This window comes from Ambystoma mexicanum, chromosome 8 (genome assembly GCF_040938575.1).
Source record: "Ambystoma mexicanum isolate Mex_15411 chromosome 8, UKY_AmexF1_1, whole genome shotgun sequence".
In the NCBI taxonomy this organism is placed as follows: domain Eukaryota; kingdom Metazoa; phylum Chordata; class Amphibia; order Caudata; family Ambystomatidae; genus Ambystoma; species Ambystoma mexicanum.
In genome coordinates this window covers 422,538,723-422,555,033 of record NC_090929.1, presented here as the reverse complement: position 1 = coordinate 422,555,033, position 16,311 = coordinate 422,538,723, and the positions used below count along the sequence as shown (strand labels likewise).

General features: G+C 45.6%; 1 protein-coding gene across 4 annotated transcripts in view; it reads right to left on the bottom strand.

The window, feature by feature from the left end:
- MTOR (mechanistic target of rapamycin kinase) overlaps positions 1-16,311 on the bottom strand; it is a 2,476,747-nt gene that overhangs the window by 579,262 nt on the left and 1,881,174 nt on the right. For all 4 annotated transcript variants that reach the window (XM_069609933.1, XM_069609934.1, XM_069609936.1 and 1 more), the window contains one exon: positions 10,638-10,773. In XM_069609933.1, the coding sequence (XP_069466034.1) occupies positions 10,638-10,773 (136 nt within the window). The remainder of the gene's footprint in view (positions 1-10,637; positions 10,774-16,311) is intronic.

The window sequence follows — 16,311 nt, the reverse complement described above, 5'->3', positions numbered from 1 at the left end:
CTTTTATCATGTAATGTTCTCCTTGTGCACTCCATGCTTGTAATTACTCCGGACTCATCAGGTTTTGGATTTCTTCATGTAATTCTTTCTGAGTTATGGTTGCTGTGATTCCTAGGAGCTTGTCACTCAGGATGATTGCTGTTGGGTGAGGGGTCTGATACCCTTGCTCTACCACCCCCATACGGGAAAGGGCATCAGCCTTCCCGTTTTTCACCCCTGGTCGAAATGTAATCACGTAGTCATATTCAGCAAAAAAAAGAGCCCAACGTAGTTGTCATGAGGATTGGGCCTTTGCCGTTTTTTAGGTACTGGAGGTTCTGGTGGTCTGTTATTACGGTGATTGTGTGTCTGGCGCCCAAGAGGTAGTGCCGCCATGCCTTAAAGGCTGACTTAATGGCCAGGAGTTCTTTGTCTGTGATAACGTAATTGAGTTCAGGGGGTGTGAATTTACGCGACCAAAAGGCAACAGGGTGTAACTGGCCCGTTTCGGGGTCCTTTTGTGAGAGGACGGCTCCCATAGCCATGCTTGAGGCGTCCGTTTCCACCAGGTATGGGAGATCAGGGCAAGGGTGGCGTAAGATTGGGGCAGATGTGAATCTTGCTTTGAGTTCCTGGAAAGCCTCCTCAGCTTCTGTTGTCTACTGGAACTTTTTGTCACTTTTCCTTAGTAATGACGTGATGGGATGCACGATTTGCAAAAATCCTGGGATGAACCGGCGGTAGAAGTTTGCAAAACCCAGCATACTTTGAACCCCCTTGAATGAATTTGGGGATGGCCAGTTCAGGATAGCATCTACCTTGTGTACATCCATTCAGATTCCATTCGGGCTGAGAATAAAGCCCAGGAATTCCACCTCAGAGACGTGGAATGAGCACTTTTCGAGCTTGGCATAGAGCTGGTGTTGACGGAGTTTCTCCAATACGGATCGGACTTGTTTAACGTGGTCCTGCTTTGATGCGGAATATACTAGGATATCGTCGATGTACACTAGAGCACAGACATCAATCAATTCCCGTAGGACATCGTTCATGAAGTATTGAAATGCAGCAGGCACGTTGCAAAGGCCAAAGGACATTTTTACTTGATATTCGTACAGGCCGTATTGGGTGCGAAAAGCAGTTTTCCATTCATACCCCTGTTTTACACGAACAAGGTGATATGCCCCCCTCAGGTCTAGTTTTGTGTAGATTTGGGCATCTTTGACTTGATCAAGCAATTCAGGGATCAGTGGCAGGGGGTAGCGATTTTTTACGGTAATCTGGTTCAGTGCACGATAGTCGATGCACGTTCTCAAGTCCCCCTCCTTTTTTGGTATGAAGAATAGAGGACTGGCTGCTGGAGACTTTGAGGGACGGATGAACCCGTTGGCCAGGTATTGGTCAAGATAGGCCTTCAGGTGCTGTTTTTCTGGTTCCGTGAGTGAGTAAATTTGCCCACAAGGGATTTGTGCGCCGGGTATCAGGTCGATTTGGCAATCGCATGGTCTATGCGGTGGCAGGGTATGAACCTGTTCTTTTTGAAAGACATCTTGAAAATCCTGGTATTCACTTGGTAGGGTCCCGATTGCCACAGTCGTAAGCGTGTAGGTTCTGGTGTCTATTGGTTGTTTCTCTTGGCGATAACATGTGTGGGCGCAAGTCTCAGGAAAGGCCAATTCTTTTGCCCACCAATCGATTCGAGGATTGTGAGCTACCAACCATGGCATTCCCAAAATCAACTGGAACTGTGGTGCCTTAATGAGGTTGAAAACTATAGATTCTTGGTAATGAGGTCGAAAACTATAGATTCTTGGTGCCCATCCTGGCACAGAAGGGTTAAAGCTGCAGTGCATTGGGATACTGGACCAGAAGCTATTTCCGTGCCGTCGACAGTGGTAACAGTGTCGGTCGTTGATTTAGGGCGTAACGGAAGCCCCATCTTTGCCGCAAGATCCTGGTCGATGCAATTCACAACGGCTCCACTGTCTATGTACGCTCTTACTGCATGCATCCGAGATGGTTGTTGGTGATTGATCAAGACAAAATGGGAGGTCTGTAGTTCACTTTCTTCGTTCGACAAGTGGACCCTACACTTGCCGGGCAGGGGAGTTTTCCGATTCCTTGATGGTATCTTCCTTGTCCGTGGCCCCTACCGTCCTCCTCAGTGGCTTCACAGGGCACTCTTTAAGGAAATTACCTGACCTTCCACAGTACAGACATAACTGCTGCTGTCTCCTTTTATCCCTTTCCGCTTTAGTCAAGGGGGATCTGACCCCCCCGATTTGCATTGGTTCTCCAGAACCTTCCGTTGTTCGGGCAGTATTGTCCTTTGAACGCACACACATAGGGCGAGGGTCCGGTCTGGTTCGATCTGTTCTTTGGTCCTGCAACCTATGATCCAGATGAACAACAAGCTCAATTAATTCTGAGCAGCCTTTCGGGGGGTTCACTACTTGTGCGAGAACATCCTTGAGCTCCCCCAGCAACCCCTGATGAAATAACGTGGTTCTCTTCTCCACTGGCCATTCGGCTTCAACTACGAGTCTATTGAACGTGGCTATGTATGTTAATAGGTCTTGATTCCCTTGGCGTAGGGACAGACGTTTGTTGTCTAATGCCTGCCCAGGAGTACGACGGGCGAACAGCTTTTCCATCTCCTGCTGAAAGCCCCTGAAGTAATGCAGCAAAGGATTGTCTTGGGCCACAAAGGGTACAGACCAGTCCGCGGCACTATCACTCAGGTAGGATAGCACAAAAGCGACCTGTGATTGGTCATTCGAGAAGGGTCCTGGCCTACACAGGAAGTGCAGGCGGCACTGGTTCATGAACGTTGCAAACCTCTTGGGATCCCCTGTTAATCATTCGGGCGGGGCCAAGGGAACTGCCCCAGGAAGGGTTATCTGAACGGGATTGGCTGATGGCGCTGGCATCGAGGGCACACTTCCTGGCAATGGTGCATGCCCTGCTTGTGACTGGAGAAGTTGGCGGCTTAAATCATCAGTGAGTTCTTTGGCTACTATCAACTCTCTCCTCAGGGTGTTGGTCTCCTGCCTGCCTGCATGTACTTCGGAACGTAGCTGGCCCAACATGTGGGCTAACTGGTCGGTTTCTGACGTTTCCATGACGCCCAGGTGGATATTGATGTGAGACTTTGCATTCTGTAACGCTCACCTGGTATGCACCGGGATGTCACTCAGCCTGTTCTGACCTCTTACGACCTCAAACCCTTCCCTGGAGGCTATTCGACTGGAGGCTGGCCCTGAAACACAGGATTGGTAGAGTTTAACTCCCTATTGTCTTTCTGTGCTTGAACGCCTTCTTCCCCGGGGTCCAACCCTTCCCTTTGATCCACAGCCCACCTTGTTTTCTTAGATAGTGTGCTCTCCGTCTTGCTTTCAGCGCAGAGGCACGTTGATTGATGCAGGCTCATGGTTGCCTAGTTACTTCACTGGCAAGAGTCCGACAGGTAAATATATCTTTTGAACAGTTCTCTAACTTCGTTCCTTTCCTTCCTTATATGATGGCCGGCGTCTGGGGATGGCGGCGTGCTGCTGAGATGAGTAGCGCTGAAGGTGAGTGAGAGCGCGATGCACCCCTATCGTATTTGCATTGAACTGAGTTCTTTTTCTTTGTCTTTTAGGTGCCGCAACGTTTTCAGCGTGGATGCCGGTTATGAAGAACAAATGGGGTGGTTAAGTGCGGTATGCTGCGCCTCTAGATGTTTCCATGCTAACCTGGAGTGTCTTTTCCCTCTTGCAGATGGATGAGAAGTTCCGGAGACAGAGTTCTCCCCAGAGCGGCTGGGATTCAGGTAAGCATTTGAAGCTCGTACAGTATTTAAAAATAAGTGAAGATTTGCAGAATGTTTACTAATGCATTTTTTCTGTTCTTTTCCCTTTTCCTTAGGAAGCGGCGTGCCGGGATGGAATGACACCGCCGAAGATGCCCGCAGAACAGAAGGAGCAATGAATGATGGGCAGAAGCGCTGCAAGGTAAGGCTGTTCCTAACTGTGTTCTTGTTCTTGCAGGAGCTGAGCGCAGAAGAAAGATGCAGGCCTACTGGAGACAGATCCGAACATGGTGAGTGTCACGCTGCAGGTGCAGAAAACGCAAAGCATGCTTCTCAGCCTGGGTGTGGCTTAAATAGTCTTTGGATATCCCAGGTGTCTTTGGGCTGAACCACACCCAAAAGACTAGACCGCACATGCAGTTCTGGGAACCGAAATATGTGGGGGCATCCATCTTGACCCCATCAATGCACTACAAGTCCAATCCCCAATGTTATCCTATGGGAGTGAGTGAGTCTGGTGCCACAAGCGCCAAGTCTGACTCCAAGTTGGTCTTTGGAGGGATGGACAGGCCCTTGAGGCCCATGTAGGTGATCATGGCCTGGCTCCAGCCTGACACCTTGGAGGGCTGGGGACACGAGGGGCAGGAATCATGACAGAACTGAAGCTCAACTTCTCCAAGACAGAATTCCAACTGCTGACCAACAACACTGAAAAACCTGATATCCAGGCATGGCTATCTGAGATGCACCTCAAGGGCTTCATACCGCAGCTGACAATCTGAGCCAAGTCCCTTGGCTTCTACATGGACAAACACCTCTCCTTCAAGGAACAGATAGCAAGGAAGACAAAAACAACATAGTACCAAATTACCCTCCTGTGGAAAATCAAGATTTTTAAAGAGAACACTTGAGAGGGAATGGCGGAAACATACATCACCCAAGGCTATCACTTATGATAACTTTGCTGTGAAGAACTATAAGAATGTTATTATTGAGGAATAATCTAAACACTATTACACACAAATCAGCAACGCCAAATCGAGATCTAGTGAACTCCTTAAAGTTCTAAAGGAAGTCGAGGGCAAAAGCATCAACACTCCTAACATCAAGCGAGACTCTGCTTGGTGTGAAATGATGCTAGAGGAATTCCCCCTATACAATTCTTGGCCATCAAAAAGCCATCTGGACAAAACAACTTTGTTCTAACATCTCAATGCAAGATGGATCGGTATCAGAAGCAGAGATCTTTGAGATAGTTAACAATCTAAAACCTACATCTTGCAGGGGCGACATCTGTCTTGCAAGTATTATCAAGGGATCTCTTGCATTTCTGATTCCATGGATTGATAGGATGGTTAATCTATCTTTCAGTGAGGGTGTGATTACATCTTCTCACAAGGAAGTATGGATAACCCTCTTCTTAAAAAGAGTTCTCTTGATTAATATTCAGCCAAGAACTACCATCCAATAACCAACGTCCCATTCCTGCTCAAGATCTTGGACAAATGTTATCTATTTATTTATTTAGATTTGTAGAGCGCAATGCAGCCCGCAGGCATCGAGGCGTTATAAAGAGAGCTTAAGGAGGCTTGATTCAGGGTTAGATAAGCTGCTGCCCAAAAGTTTCCTTACTGTCGTGTACAAGATACAAAGTGTCTTATCTTCAATTTCAGGACTTTCTGGAAATAAACAACATCTTAGGCACTTAGCAATCTGGATTTAGAGCACGGCACATGGCGGAAACAGCCCTTTTGGACCTTAAAATGACTGTATCCAGTATTGTAGAAAAAGGGCACCTGGCATTGCTGATGCTCTTAGATCTCTCTGCGGCCTTTGACCTGATCGAGCATTCCATTCTTGTCGACAGGTTGAAGGGCTTGGTGGGTTGCTCCAATAAGGTACTGGATTGGATAGCATCCTTTCTTGGCCCTCGGGTGTCAAGAGTAGCAGTGGAAGATGCTCAAACCTCCCCCAACTATATTAACGTTGGAGTCCCACAGGGATCTTGTATCTCACTCTCACTTTTCAATATCTACATAAGACCATTGCTTTACTTATTGGACCATCTGGGTGTCTTGTATACCTTCTACGCGGATGACACCTAGGTGTGTCTTTGAGCTGTCTGGCAATTATGTCCAAGACTCCAAAGACCTTAATGGTGTGTATGCAGCAATGCAGTCCTGGATGATTTCTAATTCTTTGGCTCTAAATGATAACAAGACAGAGCTTCTTATTGTGGCTAGTGATAAGCGACTTAACAAACTGGACGCCTCTTACAAAAGCTTTAAAATTGCAAATAGCCAGATTTCGGCTTCAGATTGCGTTAAAATGCTGGGCGTTCACCTCGACATGGAATTAAGTATGAAGGCCCATGTATCTCACACTCGTTCACGTTGTGGCTATGTGGTTTGGCTTCTTTACCAAATCAGGTCATACATTCCGCTTAAGAACAGATCTATTCTTGCCTTGGCTGTGGTTTATTATTATACTATTGTAATAGCCTGTGTCAGGGACAACACAGGCTAATCTTCAGTCCCTGCAGACAGACCAGAATAGTGCAGTTTTTGGGCTACATAGACAGGATCACATTACTGATTCTAGAAAGGCACTGCATTGGTTACCTGTCAAGTACAGGATCTCCCATAAGATCCTACCACTAGCCTACAAGTGCTGGACATCCATTGCCCCCCTGTATCTGGCAAAGCAACTGATTGTCCACCATCCATCTCGACATTTTCTTTCCAGTGATAAACATACATTTAAACAGCCTTAGTTTAACCTGGCTAAGTTCGGCGGAAGCAGCTTCCCAGTTCAAGCCCCCAGAGAACTGAATGCGTTCCCACTAACAATGATAGCTGACAACTCTCTGTCAGCTTTTAAGGGGGCAGTAAAAGCATATGTGTTTAACCAGAAACCTGGTTAGTGTATCAGGACTCATCTAGGCTCCTTTGTATTCCTGACTCTGGCTTTGTCTGTTTGTCTTTGTTGCTTGTGCGCCCTGAGGCCTACGGGCATGTAGCACATAACAATAAATTCAATAACTAAATTAAATAAATAAGTCCTTAATCCTAGCAGAAAAATGTCAGATCTGCTGCCCAAGCCTCTGTTGTAGATGGTGGCAATGCCCCTCTGAAAGGCCTTTCGGCAACCAAAATAGAACTCCGGAGATGTGTCCTACATGCTACAGCACGAGCCAGCAACAGACTCCGCAAATTCAACCACATCACCCGACCCTCACTGAACTGTGCTGGCTCCCACTGCAAGCATGTTTCTCCTTCAAATCCTGCAGCATCATCTATAAGGCTGTTGCCCCAATTCCCCAAGCTACCCCACTGATAAGCTCTGCATCTGCAGAGGCTTATGATCCACCAGAAGTAAGGACATGTACAGACCTGAACTCCACCAATGCAGGAAGGAAAGAAACAGAAGACAGGCCTTCATGCTATGCGCACCCAGAATCTCAAACCTTCTCTGTGTCAACACAAGACTTGCCCCTTTGCTTCTACATTTCAGGAAGGAGCACATGAAACTCCTGTTCAAGTAATGGCACAACCCTAACACCTAGTTCCACACAAACTCCCCACCAAACCATTGTCACAACACTGCTGGCATTACAACGTTGTGCCTACCTACCATAGAGAGCGTACTGGTGGCCCCGTGGTCTGCTCTCCCCAGGCCCGTTACAGCGCGGTGTCACTCTCCGGCGTCTCCCTATGGTCACTACCATGTTAGATGCTGTGCGCATGCGCAGTTGACCCACGGCCGAGTTTCGTGCATGCGCAATCTGCTTGTTTACTGGGGATTGCCATGGTGACCGTTTTGGGGGATAGCCCCTCCTTGCCTCATTCATTGCGACGCTACGCCACACTCTGTGCGTCGTAATCTCTTGCTGTGTGAGAGAGACGCTCCTTGTCCTTGTTCTGTTTCTATTCTGCTCTCCCTTTCTGCCTTGTCTATGCCCTTAGAGGTCTGCCTTCCTCTCATTTCTGCTTGCGCCCTGCACTTCTACCTTCCAGTATTCTCCTTTGTTTGTGAATCTTCTATATCTGTTCCTGACATCCACGCCAGCGCTCCCTGATGTTCCAGACACACATTCATCTGTGGTTGTTCCTTTTCTTTCTGTGGTGCTGGAAGAGGGTTCCCAGTTCCCAGCTGTTTTACAATCTGCAGACTGGGGGCCATACCATGCTGTGACATAGACGGGGTAACGGAGCACCGTGGAACCTGGACCCTAAAAGAACGAAGAGTTCAGGTACGAGGGATTCCCGGGGGCATTGTTGGACAACCTTAGACTACGAGATCCCCCATCCCTCCCCTCTCCCGAGTGCTAACCCCTAGTTGCTTGTTGTTCCCATGCAGCCAGATTGTCCGCTTGCCCTTCCCCTCCCCGTTGTTAGCTCCCTCTCCTTTGTATCTCTGCTTCCCTCACTGTGTACTTCCCCCAATGACTTGTAAACTGCTCCATTGTTCCCTGAAGCTAGGTCAGCATACAATAAATTCCCTAATAATAAAACAATCTTCCACCAAGTAAGCAGTCATGCTCTCTTTCTGAAAATCAAGCCTTAATCTCAGGAACATGATTTATCCTACTTGTTCCTTCACTTACAGGGGCTGACTACTGGCAGCCCACCAAACCTATTAGGGGATTTAAAACAAATGTTTTGGCGCCCAGCCAATAAAGGTGGTCCCTAAAACTACCAAAGACCAAGGCCCACCCCCACAGGAAATGTTGTGTCCTGTTAAGGGCCAGGAACTGCTCTAAACCAGTTTAAACCAGGCTGCCATCTCAGGCTCACAAGGAGCGGGCCTGATCAGAACAGCCATTTTAAGGCCTGCCTCATGGTTTCCATGAGCATAGGAAGACTATAAAACAAAATGGCTCAGAGTAGGACTTCAAAAAACAACATTAATACCATAAAGTTAAATTGGGCTACTAATGCAGTAAACTGAATTGTACCCCTGAAACTAAATATTAGCTGCTACCAGCCTGCCCCCTAAAAGCAATGCGTCTCTCCCTTTGACTGGACGGCCCAATACGATATACCTTAAGTAACATAAAAAGGGATGTAGTGGGCAGGGGGCATCAGCAGAATTCCCTGAGACCACTCAAATAAATTAGAAATCCAAAATGAAGGAGAAAGGGTAGGGATCCCATAAAATGAGATTGCAGAAATCCAAAAAAGTGAATTCTGCCCTTATACCTGAGATGATCGTTTGAGACTGGGTTTAAAACTTGATGTTCTTCTACATAAAGACTATATCGACTGAGCCGAGTGAGCAGTTATGTACAATCAACTCTCAGCCTACAATCTGTGACAAGGTCATGAATTGGCTACTGCACTTGGTCCTCTCCAGCCCCACCAATCTTGGGTGGGCCCCTTACCAGGGCATAAACAGTGAAACACCCACTCGAGGGAATGTTGGGCAGCATGGGGGAGGGACCCAGTCTCTGGGCCCCCTGACGCAAAGTATGCTTGCTGTTTAAATGATGCCTCATTCTCTATGCCAATGTCTAGCACCCTTTCTCCATCTCTTCCGGAGTCCTGTTCTCCCTTTTGTCTTTGTATACAGATGCCCCACCACATGTTACTCAGAAGGAGCTACAACCCAAAGGAACTACACAACTCAAATAGAAGCACATAACCCATGAGGCGGATCAGAGCTGGAGAAACACTGCAGCAATACAGAGTGAACCAGGAAACACTGAGACCCAACAATGCAGCGTATCTGTAAGACCAGAAGGGAAGAGAACGCCAAGCAGAATAGTGGCCATGGGAAAGATCGTGGCTCTGTGAGTGGCGCGGAACACTGTATAGAGAGAGGCCATTCCAAAATGGTGGATCTGGACTCACAGACATGCTGGCAGAGGAAGAACCACAGGGAAATATGGACACTGATTGGGGAAACAGGGAGGGAGCTGGAAAAGGAAGACAGAACCGCATCAGAATCAGGACGAGGGGCTATAAAAGCCCAGGAGAGGCAAAGCTGGGTGTGGGTTGCTCGAGTGAGGTCAGTGGAGTGGCGGAGAGACCATTGAGGAGCAGAGTTGGTGTCGGAGAGTATGGAGATATTTCCTTGGAAGACTGAAGGTAAGGTGTTGAGAGGGGAAAAGGATGTATCAATTGAGAGTGAGAGTAAGGAAGACTATTTTTGTGAATGCAGAGAGTAAATGAGAACCAAAGTTAGAGATATTGCTTACGATGGAGTGAAAGAGAGAAGGAAGTTGTTGTTAAGACTCACACTGTAGGTTAGGAGAGAAAGAGAGGGAACATTTGAGAGAAACTTGGAGAGGGACTGAGAAGGCCATGGCCTTTAGGCCTCCCGTAGAGATAGTTTAAAATAGACAGTAAACAACCCTTGCTGTAGAGATCCATCATTTCGGGTGACAGGAATCCCTGGGCTATAGTGGTGGGGTACCACCACAAGGTTGAGCTATAGCATGAGGGAGCATGCTAGTGAGGGGGGTATTGAGATCTGTAGAAAAAAACCTGAGAATCTGTATTATTCCTTTAATAAAGATCACAACATGCCTATCCTGTTATATGCACAGTAGTTTCCATATCACAAATCCCTATTGCTTTACAACAAGCCCTGATTAGAAGGTGTGATCTCCTGTTACTTCTCTAACTCCACCAAACCAACTATCCTTTAGGAATAGCGAAGAGAGGCTGCATTCAAACATCAGGAGAAAAGAATACACTGTCACTGCTGGCAATTTGTTTCACCCAAACGAGTGGATGGACCATTTTAAGTATCCAAAGCTTGAACTTGGTTGGGTTACAATTCTGTTCAACATGCCTGAGGTTCTTTCTGAGAGAGGCTGGATCAAAGCCTGAGCGTGGTTGGTTTACAATTCTGTTCAACATACCTGAGGTTTTTTCTGAGAGAGGCTGGATCATTGGCTAGCAAAGTGTTGACAAGTCCAAACAGCTGCATCACCCTCTCGTCTTGACGTAGGTCTTCATGTCCCTTGAGAAGAAACATGAACTCGTGCCCGTTGCTTCCTACAACAGAAACAAAACCAAGTTTAAAATCTTCAACATAATCTGACTGAAGTGAAGGTATGGAGAGGCATCTCTGCACAAATAAAGCCCTCATCTTGCCCTGCATGTGTACACCTTCTAGTTTCACCTTTTCACATCATACATTGCAGTGAGCAAGCTATAAATCTGTTCAGGCAGGACAGAAGAGCAGGGAGTAACACATGAATGAATAATATCGCTCAATGTAGCTGGACGGATACAAGTGCATCCTGCAGACCAATCTTTCAAGGTTAATATAAATGTAATATTGCAAAACGGAGTACAATGCCACCACAAAATGTCACATCAACAGTCATATCCAACTCATTAAATAAGAGGTGTATTTTTTAATTTATGTTAAGAAAACAACAGAGAAATAGTTTTGCTTTCTGTCAAATTCATTGGACAAACTACTATACATCCACATTTGCACATATGGTGTTAGGAGGATTTTCAGAACCACTACTGGTGTACAGTTCTGAGTAGCCCAGTCGTCTGTGTGCAGTGGTCGTTGATGGAACTCGCCTTCACCCGCACTGAAGAGCCCCGTATTTGTGAATCTTGCATTTCTTCATCACCCGCAGTTGTACTTTGCATCTGGGCCTGACCGGAAGTATCCTTGCACCCGCAGCTATTGGACACCTCTCACCAGAACCAGTGCCGGGAAATACAACCTCCCTCCTGTCCTCCATAGGATAATATTGTAGGAGAATATTGAGAACCAGTCTGTTTGTGTCCTATCCTACCATTCCATTACACTGCCTTTTCGATCCTTGGTAGTACCATCTGAAAGTTAAGAACATGTTACTTACATAGTAACTTTGTTGTATCTCTTCTTTTGAACAATCACCAACACAAGATACACTCTGGGTGGGGTAGCATTGTGGCTCCAGTGACATTTGGGCACAAGGATGCATTTTTCTTGTGACTCACTTGTGACTTGGTTTCCATATTTACTGCATTCATGTACTTACCTCTTGTAGTGTTTACGTGATTTGAATGCATTTTAAGCACCTATTGCGTATGTATATGCATTTCTATTGAGTGTTGTGCAATATCACCTGCTAGTTTCATTTTGTTTAGTGTGTGTTTTAAAGCCTAGAATTAATATTGAATTTGTATACATTCCTGTCTAAGTTGATTTGTGTGCTTCACTGTGTGGACTCATTGTGGGCTCGTGACTCCAGTCACACTCTCCTGAGAATAGCCTTGACTGCTCTCCACATGCACCTTGATTGGGTTTTGGCTAACCTCTCCCTATGCGCTTGAACTAGTGTGGCCTCCTAAAATCTATCCACGAGGACAGATTCTAGAAATCCATCTTAACTACATCTCCCTTAACATCAGAATAACAAGCCTTTATTCGACATATGGGGGCCAATCAAAATACCAATGTACGGGGCCCTTTAACTGTGTCTGGTTTGGTTGCGGACCAAAACTCAGAACAAATGGCATTGTGCCTATTGTTACAGAGACGGATGTAAAAGAACCAAGACCATTACCTAGAGGAGAGGAGTAGCTGCAGAGCGAACCAGACACGAGGCAGGAGCCAGCCGGAGCATTGCAACGCTCTGCTGTAGCATGCACTACAGCGCAGAGCCAGGACATCCCGGAGGCGGCACCACGTCGTATGCATGGTGGGCAGATTGCCTATGGAACACCGCCGAGGGTCGAGAACCTCAGATGCTGAGGTCTTATACACCAAGGTTTCTGACGCCAAGAGGCCACACTAGCACAGAAGCAGCATACCTGAACAATGGCACTTGGATGAAGGACCACAACCAGGGAACCGACGACCCAAGAAGCCTGTTGCCCATGCTACTGGAGCGACAGCCTCCTCCACAGAGAGCACCATTAACAAGCAGCGAAACGGGTCACACCGAGGAATGGGAGGGCGGCGTAGCTCCAGAGCACTCCAGAAAGGAGCATGAGTAACGAGAAAACAGATAGAATATCCGAGAACCATTGGGGGCTATTAGAACCCGGAGAAAGATAGAAACGCCCTGAGGAAGTGAACCCGAATCCAATAATCCACAAGGGGTAACCAGAGAGTAGAAACACTGAAAAGGGAAGGGAGTGAACCTGAACCCAATAACCAACGAGGGGTTACCAGAGAGCAGAAAGCATGTGAAGAACAAGTTACTTACCAACTGGTAACATTCTTTCGACTGGATGTTCCTTCAATGCATTCCACATCTTTGACATGTAATGTCCACAGCTGTGCACTTCGGAAACTTTTTCGGAAGAGGGCGTCCTACTTCGATGCCGTCGGGTTCATGTACCTCGAAGGCCTCTGTCAAGGTTGACATCAAAGGATGTTATAAATAGGACGCACGGCACCCGTAGCCTCAGTTTAAGTTTTTTCCTCCAGAACGTATGGCACCAGTCTGATTCCTGCTGGACTGCACTTAGCCTTGCGGAAAACGGGAGCTGGAATCGAATAGGAAGTTCTCCTGAGGGTCAGGCTGGGAGGGCGATGTGGAATGCGTTGGAGGAACATCCAGTCAAAAGAACGTTACTAGTTGGTAAGTAACTTGTTCTTCGAATGGACTGTGTCCTCCAACGCATTCCACATCTTTGACAGACTCCCAAAGCAGTACCAGTAAATGGAGGAGGGAAAAGAATTTAGTTTCAGTTTCAGTTTATTAGATATACGTATAGCAACAAGACTTTGTATAACACGTGACATACAATACATATACAAAATGATTTATACAGTTGATATGAAATATCAAAAGGACACTCAAGACTTACTGAAGACACTTAAAAATTTCAGCGACATACATGTAAAAACGGACAATAAAATAGATTAAGTTTATGTCATTTCCTTGCATAAAAGCCAACCATAGGGAAGGTATTTCATTCACAGTACTTGCATTGTTATAAGCTTTAAAAAACTTAATTTGTAAATTGACTAGACATTCGCATTCTTTGATCAAATGATACACTGTCTCATGCACCAGATTGCCACATAAGCGACAGAAAGTATGTCGATACAATAATTGATTACACCAACGCTTTGGTGATAGTACTAATGTAACATTAAATTTGATAAGCAAATAAATGCGAAAAATATGCGGACTGGGATAAGCGGTGATGTAAAATGGTGAAAATGCCCTAGATATTCTCTCAATGCGATAGTCACGGGTGGAGGACATACATCCAATGTGGAGCATATTTTCTGTAAATGTTGCCTCACATCGTTTTTTCTTTAGCTAGAGCTTTAAATTACCAGAAAGATATGTGCTGCTACCCTCGTGTAGCCATTTGTTATGGGTCCGCTTTAGAACACCGATTGTACCCATCTGAGTTTTATCAGCAAGACCTAGAAAGGCCTTCACATAGGGGATAATGATGCTGTCTGTTTGCACAGTAAGTAAACGTTTGAAAAATAGCACACATTGGGCTATATAGATGTTCCAAATGCCTTTTATATTAAATACGAGGTAAAGATATTCGATGCTAAAACATTGTGGCAGGCGAAATATCTTCTGCAGTAATTTTGCTTCAAAGATGATTAACTGTTTCCTAAATGTATGGCCCCAAATCGCTATTGCATAGGACAACATAGCTGAAATCTTTGCGTTATAGATGGACAAAACAGCTGATGCACAATAGTCATTGTTGCGACGAATAAATGCACTTGGTATATAGATGTTCCAAATGCCTTTTATATTAAATTCAAGGTAAAGATATTCAATGCTAACACATTGTGGGAGGCGAAATAGCTTCCGCAGTAATTTTGCTTCAAAGATGACTAACTGTTTCCTAAATGTATGGCCCCAAATCGCTATTGCATAGGACAACATAGCTGAAATCTTTGCGTTATAGATGGACAAAACAGCTGATGCACAATAGTCACTGTTGCGACGAATAAATGCACTTAAGGTATTAACCGATATCATACATTTCCGTTTCAAGTCGGCCCAATGTAAGTCCCATTTCATTTTGTCATCGAGCGTGAGACCCAAGTATGTATACGATGACACTTGTTCGAGCGGTTTGGAAGATAGTGTCCAGGAGAATCTTTTGGGTCTAGATTGCTGGGTAAAAACCATGATTTTACTATTTGCAATATTGATCGTTAGGCCGTTAGCAGCTGCATATATTACAAGAGCATTCAACATCATTTGCAGGCCCGCTGGCGTATAATCCAACAAAATGAGATTGTCAGCATAGGCAAGCCAGCCCATAGTGACGTTCTTAACTTTTATGGGATTAGCTGCTTGTATGTTAAATGCATCACGCATATCGGCCAAATATAGTTTAAATAAGATGGCTGCGATCATGCACTCTTGCTTTACTCCGCAGTGAGTAGATATAGATTTAGATAGTTTTCCAAGTGCATTGAGACGGACGCAAACAGATGTATCAGCATGGAGACTCATCAACATACGGAGCAGGCCAGGAGGGATCCCCCAACTATCGAGTTTCCGCCACAACAGATTTCTACAGACAGTATTGAATGCGGCGGAAAAATCGATAAAAGCACAATGTACATTTAAATTGCGGTGTTGCCAGGAATGTTCAATGGCAGAGCTCAATATTAGCAGGTTATGTGAAGTGCTAGATTTGTTTCTAAAACCTATCTGGTTTATAGGCAGGATCTTGTTGTCAGTGACCCAGGTGTTTAGTTCATAGAAGAGAACTTTAGTGAAGATTTTAGAAGTATAATCGAGCATCACTAACATTCGAAAGTTTGAGAGATCGTTCCATGCTCCTTTCTTGTGTACTGTCAAGATGTTACTAGATTTCCAAGAAGGTGGTAGTATTCCATGTTTTCCAATGTGGGAAAAAAGTATGTGTAAGGCAGCTCCCCATAATGAATAATCACTTTTAGGGTACCCAATTAGATTGCGAATAAAGAACTACCTTCCCAAAGGCCCTATCCTGACCATGGATTGTATCCAGGGAATAATGTTTTACAAATGTATGGATTGGAGCCCAATTAGCGGCATTACAAATATTCCTAATAGGAACACCCTGTTGGAGGGTGGTGGAAGTAGCCACGTCCCTAGTAGAATGAGCCCTCAAACCTTCAGGTGGGTCCTTACCCGCCAATCGATAACACTCCGTAATGGTAAGGGATAATCCGCCTAGCAAGGTCTGTTTGGAAACAGCCTGGCCCAAACGGTGTCCAGCATATGCTACAAAGAGTTGATAGTCCACTCTGACACTGGACATACTACAAATGTAAAAACTCAGAGCTCTCCTAGGATCCAACCGATGGAGTTGCTCCTCTTCCTTACCAGGATGAGGAGGAGTGTAGAAAGATGGAAGAACCACCTTTTGACTCAAATGTTATTCAGAAACTACCTTAGGTAGAAAGTAGGGACGTACTCGCAGTACAACCCTGTCCTTGTGAAACACAGTAAAGGGTGGCTTAGATGAAAGTTCCTGCAATTCACTCACTGTGCGAGCGGAAGTAACCGCAACCAAGAACACAGTCTTTGAAGGACACTAATCTCAAAGGACAAGAGTGCAAAGGTTCAAACGGAGCACCCATGGGAAATTTCAAAA